The sequence below is a fragment of the Macrotis lagotis genome, chromosome 1, assembly GCF_037893015.1.
Source record: "Macrotis lagotis isolate mMagLag1 chromosome 1, bilby.v1.9.chrom.fasta, whole genome shotgun sequence".
Lineage (NCBI taxonomy): Eukaryota > Metazoa > Chordata > Mammalia > Peramelemorphia > Peramelidae > Macrotis > Macrotis lagotis.
In genome coordinates this window covers 256,971,360-256,986,851 of record NC_133658.1, presented here as the reverse complement: position 1 = coordinate 256,986,851, position 15,492 = coordinate 256,971,360, and the positions used below count along the sequence as shown (strand labels likewise).

The window sequence follows — 15,492 nt, the reverse complement described above, 5'->3', positions numbered from 1 at the left end:
ACTTCTGAGGTCCCTTCTAGCTCTGGCAAGTCATTGATTCTGTAAATAATGTCAAATTTTTTACATTTGGTTCAAAAGTGTGACTTCACCTCACTCTAGTGAGGTAACTTCTCAATACAAATTAGCATCTTTGCTACAATTGAGCCTCTTAGAAAGTTGTCTAGGACTGTCAGAGATGGAACCAGACCACAGGGCCTCCTGACTCCAGTTCTTTATTCCTTTCGTTGCCCTGCCTCTCAGGATCACTCGGCATAATTTTAGATATAATGTTTTGTTTCTTTTTGACCCAATGTGTGATTTCCTTGATATGGAGAACTCCCAGTGAAGAAATTCCCACTCTAATTTGCAAATGCAACCAACTTGTCTGTGATTTATAGTCTTAGAGATGTTTGAAGTCCTAAGGTTAAGTGATGTGCTGAGGGTCACAAGACTAGTATGTATCAGAAGTGAAACTTGAATGCACGCCTTCCTGACTCACACTCACCCTCAGTGCACAAGATCACTGGCCACTGTATTATATCTTCTATATTATAAGTTATATAGTTTTTTCAAAGGACTGTTTCAAGAACTATTTCAAAGAAAATTACCTGGCTTTTCTAATACACCTGCTAAGGAAGGAGTCTTAGCCATTGTCATTGTCCCAATAAGACAAAGAGAAATCTTGGGAATGCCCTTCTGGTAAATACTTGTAGAAAGCATCAGAAGTGCACTGTCACAATAGATTAGCCAATCTGTTGGATCTGCAGGTTGATAAAAGATCAATAACAAAGAGCTGAGCAATTATGATGAACTGTTCACTCAAAGAAGTATTCTTGGGAAAATTAAAATGTACCAGAGGTCATGGACAATGCAAGAGAAATGGATTATTGGGTTTCCACATTAAAGGCTCTTTTGAAGGTTCTTAGCCCAGGGTTGGAGAGATCAGAGATAATGGAAGAGAAATAATATGAAACAAAGATTTGCTAAGATTTTGTTCAAATTTAAAGGCTAGAATGAAATTCAGGGAGATGAGGAATTGGGTGGGCTGTCAGGCAGGCAGAAGGGAGTAAAAGATCAGTGTTGTGAATTTGAGTTGGGGCTTCTTGTCTCTTTTTAACATATTCCTAGATCTGAAGTATTCCATATATGCATATTCTTCTTGAAAAGCCCCGAGTTCTGAATCCCTTGTAACTAACTATAACGACCAAGCTTGACCCTGAAAAAGAGATGAAAAAAATTCACCACTCTTACAACTTTGCAGAAATAAAGGATTATAGGAATACTGGATTTACTGTTGGGCCTAGGTGATGTGTTGGTTAGTTTTGCTTGAAGTGAATTTTTTTTCTATTTCCTTTTTTCTTCCTTCCTTCCTTTCTTTTCTTCCTCTCTCCCTCCTTCTCTTCCTCCCTATCTCTCTTTCTTCATTTCTTTCTTCCTCCCTCACTCCCCTACCTTCCCTCTCTCTTTCCCTTTCTTTCTTCCTCTTGTTTGAACAATATTTATGGAAACAAATGTGATAAAAAATTTTTCAATATTTTTAAGTAAGCAAAGAAAAATGATCAGCTTGATTCAAGGAATTCTAGTCTATTTAACTTCTTCCCTAACTTTTCCTCTTTAGGGACTGGAAATAACAGAATCCCAAGGTTCAGGACAGATCTTTTTGCTGAATAGCTTGTGGCTACAGAGGGAAATTTTGGTCAAGCACAGGCTGTACTAAAAAGTCACTTCAGATCTGTGAAAGTCATTTTCCTTATCTGGGTCTCAGTTTCTTTCTCTGCAAAACAGTTAGGTTTGGAATAGATGATGTATAATGTCTCTTCAGGTTCTGACATTTAATCATCAGAGTGACAACATAAGCCTAAATCCTAAGTAATGCCTGGAGGTTTGTAAATCACTTTATAAATATTATCTCAATTTGACCTCACAATAACCCTGGAAAGTATATGCTATTATTATCCCCATTTGATAGATAAAGAAAGTGAGGCAGACTTAAATAATTTAACCAGGATCACTAATAACTATCTGAGGCTAGAGCTGATTTCAGGTCCTCTTGACTTCAGGTCTAACACTCCATCCAGCTGCCTATGAACTTAAGAATGAAGCCTACCTAAACAAATTCTCTCATATTTACAGAATTAGAACCTGAGACCCTGAGAGGAGTTTGTTCAAAGCAAAAATAAAACCAAAAAAAAGTACCTTATCCAAAGTAAAAAAAAACAAAACATTAGCTGAACAGTACTTTAATCCATGCCATAGAGAACCACCCTGCTAAAAAAAATTCCAATTTTGTCAAACAAATGTTTCCAAGATTCTGAGTTTTGTCATTTAAAACTGAGAAAGATATAGAAAGACAGAGACAAAGAGAGAAAAGAGGAGAGAGAGAAAAGGAGGGAGGGAAGGAGGAGAGAAGCAGAGACAGTTGGAAGGAATGAGAGAGAGAGAGAGAGAGAGAGAGAGAGTTCTTTAATCAAGAAGTCTGCAGTAGGGAAATGATAAATATTCTTCTAAGAAATCCTAAAATCCAGATTAAAGAAAAATTTACAAAAATGGTGATGTTTCACTGATATCTTGAAAAATCAAGCCATTGTTTTATTCAAAAATGTCATGTCTCTAAAACCAGTGTCTCAGAACAGAAGCAGTAGACTCAAGCTTAAACTTCAAGGTTTCTTTTTCCCTTAAAAAAAAAATGTTTTATTGATGTTTATGTATTGTTCATTTGACAAAACTAGAGTATGTGTATATGTAAAGATATATATATGTATATATATATATATATATATATGCACATAACATATATGTCATGATTTCCCTGACCCATAAAACTCTAGAACCCTAATTTGTAAAAATTAAGTACAATTGAGGCAATTAAGTGGCACAGTGATAGAGCACTGACCTTGGAGTCAGGAGGACCTGAATTCATATCTGACCTCAGACACTTAATTACCTAGCTGTGTGACCTTGGGCAAGTCACTTAGCCCCACTGCCTTGCAAACCCCCCAAAAAAATGAATGCTGAAAAATTAAGTACAATTAAGCCTACCAATGAACACATTAGCTATGACTAAAAATAGATACCTTATTCTGCATTTATTACCTCAATACTAATCGGTGAGAGGCATGCTTCACCATTAGTCCTTTAAAATCACAATGGGTCACTATGCTGATCAGTTTTTGTTGTTGTTGTTGGGATTTTTTAGGTTTTTGCAAGGCAAACAGGGTTAAGTGGCTTGCCCAAGGCCACACAGCTAGGTAATTATTAAGTGTCTGAGACTGGATTTGAACCCTGGTACTCCTGATTCCAGGGCCAGTGCTTTATCCACTGTGACACCTAGCTGCCCTGGCTGATCAGTTTTGAAGTCTTTCTGTGCCATTTTTCTTTAATGTGATTGCAGTTATTATGTAGATTGTTTTGCTAGTTCTGCTAACTTTGTTCTGTATTAGTTTATACAAGTCTTCCCAAGTTTCCATGAATTCTCCAAATTCATATTTCTTAGACTATTAAGAATATTTCATCACATTTATATTTGTATAAAATAATTTTTCACCATTCAAAAATCAATGATTCTCTTGGGAACTTTTTAGTAATTAAGATTCTATATGGTCCAGAGGTTCTCATTTCCAAGGCTATCTAAACTTGACTCATTTTCCTCTCTCATTTAGGTATACTCAATTCTCTTACAAGAAAAGACATGAAAAATAGATCAAGTTAGATACATATAACAAAGCATATAGAAAGGACTCACATCTTTCTATCAAGGAAACTTTACTTTCTGTTGAGTCCCAACCTCTCCCAGAGATCTATGCATATAGTGACTAACATAAATGTAGACTCCATACATGTAGTGACACACTAAGGTTTAACCCAAGAAATAGGGATTGCTAGAGAGTCAACTCTCTTTTCTCTAAACCTGTACAATCCACTTGACTCAAAGCAGTGAAAGGTATGACTTTACTTCTCCTTACTATGGCTCTGTGTCTCATTGTTCTTTGGTTCCAACCCTTACTTTGATAATTTGGTTCTCTGCTTCACTAATTCCTATACATATAGCTTGATTTTATTTGGCCTCTCCACTCCTGTCAAGACTTCGAAGTTCTGTTATTCTGCTTTTACTATATTGTCTCCATTACCACTTCCAGGAACTGCTGCCACCTCTACAAAAGTTTATGGCTTATTTCGAATAAGACTAATTGAATCAATATGGCTCTGAGAGAGTCAAAACATGTCCCATTCCGGTGTCAATAGGGCTTATTGCCCAACCCAGTTAGCACATGAAAGGATCACTTAGGCAGCTGTCACGACCACCTGATTTGGCCTTCTTGACCAAGGGTTGCCACCCTTTTCTTCTGGAGAAGTTCTGCACCACCACCACTCCAACCACATACACACACACACACACACACACACACACACACACACACACACGCTCAATGCCTCCTGCTGAGTCTATTTTAAAGTTAGCTACCAATAAATTAGGGCAACCACAGAGCAAGCTCTGCTCAGGGACATCAGAATTTCCTCTGATTTGCTCTAATTTTATCTTTAGTACATCATCTCACTTACTGTAAAGACATACATTGCAGATATAGAGATGCTCTCTCCAGAAGACAGGAGATATGTTCCTGTGGAGATGAGTGATATGACCTTATTGACAAACAGACTAGATCCTAATTAATTTCTTGTCTCTCTCTCTCTCTGCATCCTATTGCTATTCAAAAAAAAAATGAGTTTTCAACAGCATTCATATTGGCTAGAGAGAAAACAAAAATTAGTAGCAAGCAATATACTTCCTCAAGGAGTTTGTTTCAAAAGATGCCAAGTATCGATCAGTATTGAAACAAATGACTTTAGTATTTATCTCTGGAGATTATTCCATATTTAACACTATCTACCTATCTATCCATTGAAACTTTGTTCTGACAGAGCGAAAGACCTGCTCAAGGATATTAATGCAATATGTCAACAAATTTAAAAGTCTGGGTGAAGGCCTTACCTGACTGTAGGCTTTTCCCTTTCCAACTGCCCTTCCCTGCCAGAATATTAGGGCAAGAGGAAAGATACTGAAAGAAATAGTTGAAACTCTTGGCATGTTGAAAAGCCTTGCTTTGTTGAAAATTTTTGCCTCTCACTTTTCTTCAGCTGTTTCCTCTTCTGCTGGCAAGGTCCATCAGTAAATTTAATTTACATTCAGTGGGCACATCAACTGGCTCACTTAGTCACTCAGGGACCTGACACTGCTCTCTCTTTCTGTCTTTTTCTTTTGGTCTTTTATCAGTTCCCCTGTTTATAGAAACCCTTCCCTCCCCCCCTCCAGTGAGGGCCTCTCCCACAGGCAGAGCAGCAAGAGATGGATGAGTTAATCAATCAGTAGCTGAAGCACATTTGAGATGATTGGAGTGGGGTCTAATGTGTAGGTGTCACTGCAGCCTCTCTTCAAACTTCTCTGTGTTCTTCAGAATACTACATGGGGAAATAAGAATACAGAAGGGAATCCAAGCCTCTTTTTCCTGACTGCTTTTAGATCTACTTCATACTAACAATTCCACAAGTGCCCATAGGCACACACACACACACAAACACAGACACATACACACACACACACACATACACACACACACCCATATACCCTTACATACAAATATCTATACTGTATTCCAACATGAGAATGAGCAAATGGAGCAAGAAAAAAAATAATTCTAATATAGAAACCCCCCAAATGAGAATGGAAATAGAGAAACCAAATTCTGAGTACATCTGTCAAATGTGCAAGTTTAAATAAAGAGGTGACAGAGACAGCGTCAACCTCTTTGATACTGCTAGGATAGCAGAATATTTATTTGAGAGTTTATACTGAAGTAGGCAAATTCATATAGCATAATCCCTCGGCTTTACTAGTGGACTCAAGAGGCAATATCTCTGTATCTTCAGATATTTAGCCTAATCCATTTTGTCAAATATGTATATTATAATTGATTTTCACCACAATTTGAAAGGCAGCATGGTATAATGGGAGTCAGAAGTTCTAGGTTGGAATTCTAACTTTGCCTCTTCCTAACTTAATGATTAGATAAGTCACTTAACATTGAATAGCCTTATAAGATCATATAATTTAGAGCTACAGATAATCTTAGAAAACTATGTAGTCCTTATTTTTATATATGAGAAAACTGAGGCTCAGTTTCATGACTTTCTCAGTGTCACATAGGAATAGCCAGTTTTATATCTGTAGTAAGGAGTGACACCAGAATCTGAACACAAGTCCCCTGCTTTTTCTATACACCATATATTTTGTTTCTTCACAAGTAAATATTTTCTAACATTTCAAGTTTCTGCCATGAAATGAATCCCTCTACCAGTGCAGATCAAAATCCCTCTAATCCTTCTTGGTTATTTGCTGAGGCTAGGGTAAAAAATTCTCAATCAACAGCCAAACTTCTTGTGATGAGAGACTCTATACTTAACAAGACTGGATGACATACTCAGCTTCATTGACTCTCAAATTTGGATAGGATCATTTGTTATTTCATCTATTAAATAAGGATTGGGGGGGGGGGGGGACCTGACACACATTCCCAAATGTTCTTAGAAAAACCAAGGACCCAAGTGAAATAATAAAAACTAACATTTATATAACACTTTAAAGTTTTCAAAGCATTTGCCGTGTATTATCTCAATCTGGTCTTTACAGCCATCTTGTGAGGTAGGTACTATCATTAAACCCATTTTACATGTAAGAAAAATGAGATTAAGGGGCTAAATAACAAGTGACAGAGCTAGTAGGTATCTAAGGCAAGATATCAATCTTGATTCCAATCTTGCATTCTATTTTCTGTACTATCTAGTTACCAAATGAAGTATGTAAGATTCTCTGGAAAGCTAAAACCACCATTATACTTCAGTTATTATTATTTTTTATACACACTCACTCAAACACACCTTGTTGGTATGCCAGTGTTCTAAATAGCTCATACTTTCAAATTTAGTCTCCATTTTTAATCTAAAAAAAATGCTAAAGTTTCTCAAAACTCTCCAGATGGTAGACATTTTATCTTGTCCCTTACTTTTTCTTTAAGATTGCCTACTGAACCCAATCCTGACATAACCCAAGAACTGATCCTTGATAGTTCAGCTTGTGCTATTCCTAGTCTGAATTTTTCCATAAAAATGACATGAAGTGTCTCTAGGTAAGCCACCATTTACATCACAGGCAAGCCAAGGAACAAGGATCTATTAACATGCCACAAGTCTGCTCTGTCTTTGTCACATAAAAACACGAGAGCATGGAACATTTGAAGTCCATGATTAATACTTGAGTTTCCTTGTTTTGTTGAATAATCAATGTTTTGTGTTTGTGTTTGCAGCCAGTACAGAGACAAGTGTTAACCAGGGTAATGTGGCCACTTCTTTCCATAAAACAATGGAGATAAGCACTGTTTCTGAGGCCAACGGAAAGAATCTTGGGAAGGAGGCCAAAGCCCCAACACCAGCTGCTAAATCTCGTTTTTTCTTGACACTCTCGCGGCCTGTACCAGGACGTACCGGAGACCAAGACACAGATTCATCAGTTGGATCAGTGAGCCTGGATGTCAGCTCTGAAAACCCCCCAGCAAACAAAGCACCAAGTGAGAACATGAAACTTCCGGCAACAGCTGCACTGGAAGAAGATTCAGATAAAACCCAAAACCAGGTCCCAGCTGAAGCATCCTTTAGTACTACTGAACAACCAGCATCGCCTCCACCTGAGGCAGAGGGTGCAGCCCTTCTTAAACCCAAGGAACCCAGTTTTTTTGACAAATTCTTCAAACTGGACAAGAAAAAAGAAAATATACCTGTTCCCATTGGAATCCAAGAGGGAACTGAGAATACAGAGAATCAACACCTGGACAGAGAGACTCCTGGATTATCAAGCCAGTCAAACAATGTCCCAGAGGAGAAGGCAAGTGTTTAAACAGGAATATCCATTTCATTCTTAATGAAATCTCATAAGAGCATTAATGGGGTAAGACAACTTCACATATGTTGAACAACAGACACCAGGGGCCTTGACAAAGGTATCAAGTCATTGACCTTTTAAAACAAATAGGACATTGTAGTGTAGTGTCTCCCTGATGTTTTAGCTGACAGGAACATCTGTTTGAAGAGCACTACCAGCTGTTTCATCTGTTTTGTGTAAAAAAAAAATGTGATGTGACTGCCACAAAAATGAGTTCATCCTATTTAACAGAATTTGAGATAGGAAAGTTATTAGGTGGTCAATACATCTGGCTGCAAAAATAGTCAAAATGTCACAATTATTCCTCGTCTTAGAGAGGTCATAATTTGCTTCATGTTAGAAGTCTGTTGTTTCACTAATAATAGGTGTTGTGTGAGTGATTTGAGGGACATTTTTTTTCTTTCTGAAAATTCTCACTTGTACCATTTCATAGCAGTAGATCAAGGTATTCTGAGAATGGTATTTCTACTTACAACATGACTATATCTTGATCAAAAGTTTCTCTTTTCAGAGACTATTGTCCCAAACCAGATATTTCTACTCCTTAGCAAACAAAGACAAAGTTCCTTTTAGTGTTTGGGCAGATCATTGTTTGAATGTATGTTTGTTTAAAATATTTAGGGCTTAATTTTATTCAGGTCTACAACTAGTAGAAAAGAAAATGTGAGTTGATAAGGTTCTCTCTCTCTCTCTCGCTCTCTCTCTCTCTCTCTCTCTCTGTCTCTCCCCCCTCTCCCTCCCTCCCTCCCTCCCTCCTTTCCTCCATCCCTTCTTCCTTCCCTCCTCCCTTCTCTGACACTGAGCCACTATTAATAGACTTTTAAATCAATTCTGGTTTAAATACAAAAAGTGAGAGATCAAGCACCTCTGGTAGAACTGGACTGAGAAAAAATGCAATGTGGTTGTGGATTTTTCTATTCTATTTGATTAGAAAATTATTTTTTAGACACTTTGAAATAATTGGTTCAAAAGCCTCCCTCCAAAAGTGTACCTGCTGTTTACACTAGCTAGGTTGTTTCTGTCTGTGCAATTCACACATTGGGTCTTGAATGTTCAAGCAACAATGGCCAAGACTGGAGTAGAAAAAGAGGTACAGGGGTAGTGATAAAGGAGTTTATAGATGAGTTTATAGTTTATGAAATGAAATGATGAAGGGGGAATATTATGATCCAATTTAACTGAGTTTATTTTAAGGAGATGTGTCCCTTGACAAAATCCTAAGTTTCTAGGAACCTCTATCACCTATAGGGAGGCAATTTCTGAATAGACAAATTAACTCTAGATCAGATAATCTGGGTTTCACTATTGTCTCTGGCACTAGTTAGCTGAGTGCCCATGGTCAAAGCAATTCTTCTCCCTGAACTTCTTCTTCCTTACCTGTAAAATGAAAGCTTTATTCTAAATGATCTCCACTATCCCTTCCTGCTCTTAAAATCCTATATTCCTATTGTCTGTTAAATGAGGGGAGGGAAAGAAGGGGAGAAGGAATAAAGAAGTCAACCATTGATTTAAATAATATTTATGAGCATAAATTCTTAAGTTCAGACTTCTGAAGCAAGAATTAATTGAGGGAAATAATCAGATACTATTTTCTTCTGGAAAATAAAAGTCATTCTGGACCTATTGAGTTGCGTTGAGAAAATGGAACTGTTTTCTAATGAAATAGAATCATAAGACTGAAAGGTAACTTGAGAAGTCATTTGATCCCATCTCCTAGCTTCCAGACAGTGCTGCACTACTCATATACTTCCAAAGTTATCCAGAGGAGGAAATTTCACAACTTACTATATTTGGTAAGCCAGTTCGTTGTTTTATAGCCTTCTCAAGAATAGTCTTAAAACATCAAAAAAAAAAAAAAGCCTGATGACCAAACAGCAACAGTGAACAAGGTTTCAATCCCAGGGATGCTAAAAGTGAACATCCTATATTTGATATCTTTCTAATTCTATTATGACAGAAATTTGGGGAGAACATTCCATTTTGAGTGTGTTGAAAAGGGGTATTTGAATCTAAAGATGAGGAGATATACTAGGAACAATGTAGTAGGAAACAGTGCAGTAGACAAAGTACTAGATTTAGTCAAAGGAGGACCTAGTTCTTCCACTTACTTCCTGTTATGACCATGGACAGTTTAATCTATATGGACTTCAGTTTCCTCAACTACAAAATGATTTCATATCTAAATTCATGAAGCTATGACAGGTGTATAGCTATTGCCAAGCTAGGGAAAAGCTATAATAATCACTTCAGAGAGCCAAAAGTTAAAACCTGTCTTCCAATCTGGAAAATGGGCCAAAACTTCAATATTCATGTGTGAAACATGTTTTAGTTGTCTGAAGTTGGCACAATCTAAAAATCTTTACTGGATGATAGCCATCATTAAAACTGCATTATTAGGGGGTGGCTAAGTGGCAAAGTGGATAGAACACCGACTCTGGAGTCAGGAGTACCTGGGTTCAAATCCAGCTCAGACACTTAACAATTACCTAGCTGTGTGACCTTGGGCAATTCACTTAACCCATTGCCTAGCCCAAAAAAATCCTGAATTATTGAACAATGTATTCATATTTCAAATAAAGCACAGAGATGATATGGAGGAGTCATGTCATTCATTCATGCATGCACGCAAGCATGTAAAATGGCATTGTGGAAAAAGTGCTAGATTTGGAATCCAAGATCTGGGATCAAATATTCAAATTCAACTAGTAGTCTTTCCATGGACAAGTCACTTAAATTCTCTGAATTTCAACTTCCTTATTTATAAAATGAATCTAATATCTATAGTTTCTTCCTCACAGAGCTGTTTTCAGGCTCAGATGATTATATTTATATATATGCATATGTATGCATATATATGCATCTGTACATGTATGTATTTTTCATACTTTGAAGCATTATATAAAAGTCCATTGGCATAATCAATATTTGTTCATGTCTACCATGCCCTGTCTAACTCCTTCACCAAGTGCATAGATCTTCCAAATGAGCAGAAATTGTGCATGTCATGGAAACAATGCTGGGCTTTGAATCAGGGGAGCTGATTTTTGAATGCTGGTTCTACCACCTATTAGCTATGTGGCCATGAGGAAGTCATTTAAACTTTCCATGCTTTCAGGCTTTTTGCATTTAAAATGGGGATAATGCTGCTTTCACCATCCATTCCATGGGGTTACTTTGGGGAAGATATTTCTTCAGCTTGTTTTGGTATACTTTTTTCTTAATTGTACAATGACTTTTTGGTGAGTTGGTAAGATTTTATCTTAAGATAAAAAACAACAACAATCACATACGGAAAATTATAAATGTTATCTAGTCTAAAAAGTAACTCCATGGAAACAGCTCAATGGGCAAGAAGTTTTATGTAAATGCCAATGAGGACTGGCTAGATGTGTTTGTAAATGATTTCAAGGAGCCCTCTGATTGTTTGGGACAGTTGTCTGATCCACAGATTGCCCGTTCTTTATAAATCAGCTATTCTTTGTGGAAGATGGTAGGACCAAGCCCTCAAATAGCAACAACAAAAAGCTCCTCATACATCTGCTTCCAGTGACTGGAGCTCAATATTCTACATAGATGATAGTCAAAGGATTGCCCCAGTATCCTTAGGGTAAATTAGAACTTGGGTACAGAATTGTCAGATGTTCTTGCAGTTCGGCATAACGCCCTCCTTGAATTGAAATATCAATTCCAGCTAACAGATAGAATTGTGAATCAGTAGATGTTCCCATTTCATTCTAAGGCTAACACACAAACCTTCTGTGTTTCATGAATGACAATCTCATTTTGTGCACTATAAAACTACATTCAGAGCATAGCATAATTAAAACAAGGCAAGAATTCATGCACTAATGAAGCATTTACTACATGGGCCAAAGAACAGATAAATTATATGCCTGGAATGTCTCACTGAGCAGTGATTCATGCAAACAAAAGTGTTGGCAGGAATGGGTTCTTTTGATTTTCCCCCCCTAACAAGTGAACCAGCACTATATGATAAGCATTTAAAATATTTATCACAAAAAAAATCCAAACTAATCAAAGAAAGACATTTAACTTTTTATGGGCAGAAAAACCTTATTTTCTATTATGAAACTGCTTCTTTTTCCTTCACTATAATGTTTTTTAACCTGAAATTTTACCAAGATGTTTGAGTAACATTGAAATACATAAGCAAAGTTACAAATGTATCTAGTCTAAAAAGTGACTCAATGAGAAGAATTTAAGGGATTTGAAGGAGAGTTTCCTTAGGGAAGCTTTCCATCACTTCCTCTCACAGGTTCTGATTTGCAGACCCAAGGGTATATATAAACTCTCTTTCCTCCTTTCCTATTCAGAAATGAGAGAGGAATAAAACATGAGGCAAGTATGTTAGGCAAATTAGGACTATCTTCATGGTTTTCATATTGGGAATATCTTCTTGTGATCAAATCATAAATGTCAGAGCTAGCAGAAACCTTAGAGATCATCAAGTTCATTGCCCTGATTTTATAGAGGAAACTGAGGCTGAGAGTGGATAAATCTCTTGATCAAGGTCATGTGGGAAATAAGTAGCTGAGACAAGACCTGAACCTATTGTCTCTGACACCAAATCCAGCTCCCATTTTCCCACAACATGGACCATCTCCATATGTTTGTTTGAATCCATTAAGTAAACTCAAATTGTCTACTGAAACATTCTACACACATCCCATAATATTGAAGATGGTTAGCATTGTGACACACCTTTTTCATGTGGTTTTCATTTTATTTTTTAAATTCTCATGTGACTTTCAAATACCTAAGTATAATTGTAAGTGCTTGACCTGGGGTACTTATGAAGAACTATGTGTATGAGGAACTAATTCATCTTTACTTGTGGATCCATTTGAGGTACATACATCTAATTTTTATCCAGTCCAGTAATGGTGCTTTGACTCATTGTGCTTGCATCATTTCTTTGGTATGGAATAGTGTGGGAAGAGTAGTTAGCCATACTGCTTAAAGATCAGATTGGAATTTAGCTACAATGTCTAGTGGTTCATGTTTTAAAATGTTTTTTTCAAGAAAGCAGCTTTCCTTCAGGGAGTATTTCAAACCAGAAATGAAATGTATAGAATGAAAAAAATTGCAATAAGCAGTACATATGGGTCAACTAGGTGACACAGTAGAAAGAGCGCTGGGCCTGAAGTCAAAAGACTCATCTTGAGTTTAAAAATCCAGCCTCAGACATTTATTAGCTGTGTGACCCTAGACAAGTCACTTAACCCTTCTTGCCTCAGTTTTAAAATGATCTGGAGAAGGATTTCACAAATTACTCTAGTAGTTTTGCTAAGAAAACCCCAAATAAGGGCAGCTAGGTGGTGTAGTAGATAAAGCACCGGCCTTGGAGTCAGGAGTACCTGGGTTCAAATCTGGTCTCAGACACTTAATATTTACCTAGCTGTGTGGCCTTGGGCAAGCCACTTAACCCCATTTGCCCTGCAAAAAAAAACCCAAATAGGTCACAAAGAGTCAGATAGGACTGAAACAATTAAATAACAACATGCATTTGTAAAGTTCTAGGACATAGACTTGAGTCTAAGTTCTACCACTTATCTATGTGACCATATGAAAATCACTTCAAATCTCTTGGCTTCAGGTTCTTCATCTTAGTGCTTAGCACAATGACATATATAAGCAGGTGATTAATAAATAATTAATAATAAATAATTATTGATTATTGAGTCTCTTGAAAAATGGACTAAAGTATACCGAATACCGCTTCTAGCTCATCATTTCATGAACCTTTGAATTTCAATGTCATCACATTAATTAAAACATGTTTTTCATAAAAAGGGAGGGGCAGCTAGGTGGCATAGTGGGGGGGCGGCTAGGTGGCATAGTGGATAAAGCACTGGCCTTGGAGTCAGGAGTACCTGGGTTCAAATCCAGCCTCAGACACTTAATAATTACCTAGCTGTATGACCTTGGGCAAGCCACTTTACCCCATTGCCTTGCAAAAAAACTAAAAAAAGGGGGGGGGGGATCAAATTTTCAAGTCTTTTGATGTATATCTGTTTCTTCAATGTTCTGAATGAAGGAGTCTACCTGTTCCAGTGGAAAAAAAACATTATATTAGGATTCACAAGTCCTGCATTCTAGTACAAGTTCTGTTAATGATTGACTCTGTGGTCTTTGGCAATTGACACAACAACAAAATCTCCTTTCCCTCATGGATAAAGTAAGGATGTTGGACAAGGCGTATCTAATATCCTTTTCTAGTGACAACATTGTTATATTCTAAGGTCCATCTCAACTCAGCCCTGACATTCTATGTTCTCTGAGTTCCCTTTCATTTCTAAATTTTGCATCATGCATTTAGGTTTATGCATGTATGTCCAATATATTTTGACAAAAATCACTTAACCTGTCTTTTGAGACACAGTTTCCTCATCTGTAAAATGAGACTAGATGGTTTCTAAAGTCTCCTATCAGCTCCAAATCCTATGACCCCATTACATAAAGATGAACATGGTCATTATGTTTGAGGGCTCTATTAGTTTATTGTCTTCTTGTCAAGTTCATTTGTTGCTAGATCTATTGGCATTTCCTCCCATGCCTAAAGTAGTGATTGCTTGTTTCTTACTCCTCTCACAGCTTTAAAGACAGCACTATTGGAAAATCCTTATTTAAGTTGACATTGAATGGGTTTGCAACTAAATTCCAAATGCCCATGTTAATGGAAGAACAATCAGTGTATTCATTCCATTTCTTTTCTAAAGGTGAATAATTCATAGATTTTTAAAAATATTCTTTGTAAACCAAGATCGGTTTATGGGCAGATACATAGAACAATAGATAATATCATGCCTGAAGCCAGGAAGATTCATCTTTCTTAGTTCAAATCTGGCCTCAAACACTTCATAACTGTGTGACCTGGCCAAATCACTTAACCCTTTCTTACCTCAGTTTCCCCAACTGTAAAATGAGCTGGAGAAGGAAATGATAAACCAATTCAATTTATTTGCTTTGAAAACCCCAAATGGGATAATGATTGAAAAAAATAATTAGATTTGTATTTCCATAATCCAGGCTTGGCAAATCAAGCCTAGGAAATATTTTGCCTAGGAAAATTAAAAGCTAGATAAAAGCATACTTTGTGAATCTTAACCTCATATGACTAGAATTACATAATAAGCTAAGCCATATTTTATATTTCATGTGATTACAAAAAAAACTGGTTAAAAGTTATAAAAGTGAAAATATTGTTTTGACCCATTATTACTTCCTAGAAGAGCTTGATATAAGACAACCACCAAAATGAAAAGGCTAAAGGATCTAGAAATTACTATGGCCAAGAAGCAATCACCTTACAATCAATCAAAAATTTAGAACTTAACAAGACAGATCATCATAACTAGTGTCCTTACTGAGATTCATCCAGTGTTAATTATGTAGCTAGGAAGAAAACCAGATAAGATTCCAATGGATATTTTCTAATTTCAAAACCATTGAACTTTCCACTAGAACATCTTACTAAGTAGAACTCATTCACAAAATTCTAT

The 15,492-nt window shown here is 36.8% G+C and overlaps 1 protein-coding gene across 7 annotated transcripts in view; it reads left to right on the top strand.

Moving 5' to 3' along the window:
- Positions 1-15,492, top strand: part of BCAS1 (brain enriched myelin associated protein 1) — a 141,278-nt gene that overhangs the window by 30,351 nt on the left and 95,435 nt on the right. For all 7 annotated transcript variants that reach the window (XM_074210277.1, XM_074210276.1, XM_074210282.1 and 4 more), the window contains exon 3: positions 7,338-7,912. In XM_074210277.1, the coding sequence (XP_074066378.1) occupies positions 7,338-7,912 (575 nt within the window). The remainder of the gene's footprint in view (positions 1-7,337; positions 7,913-15,492) is intronic.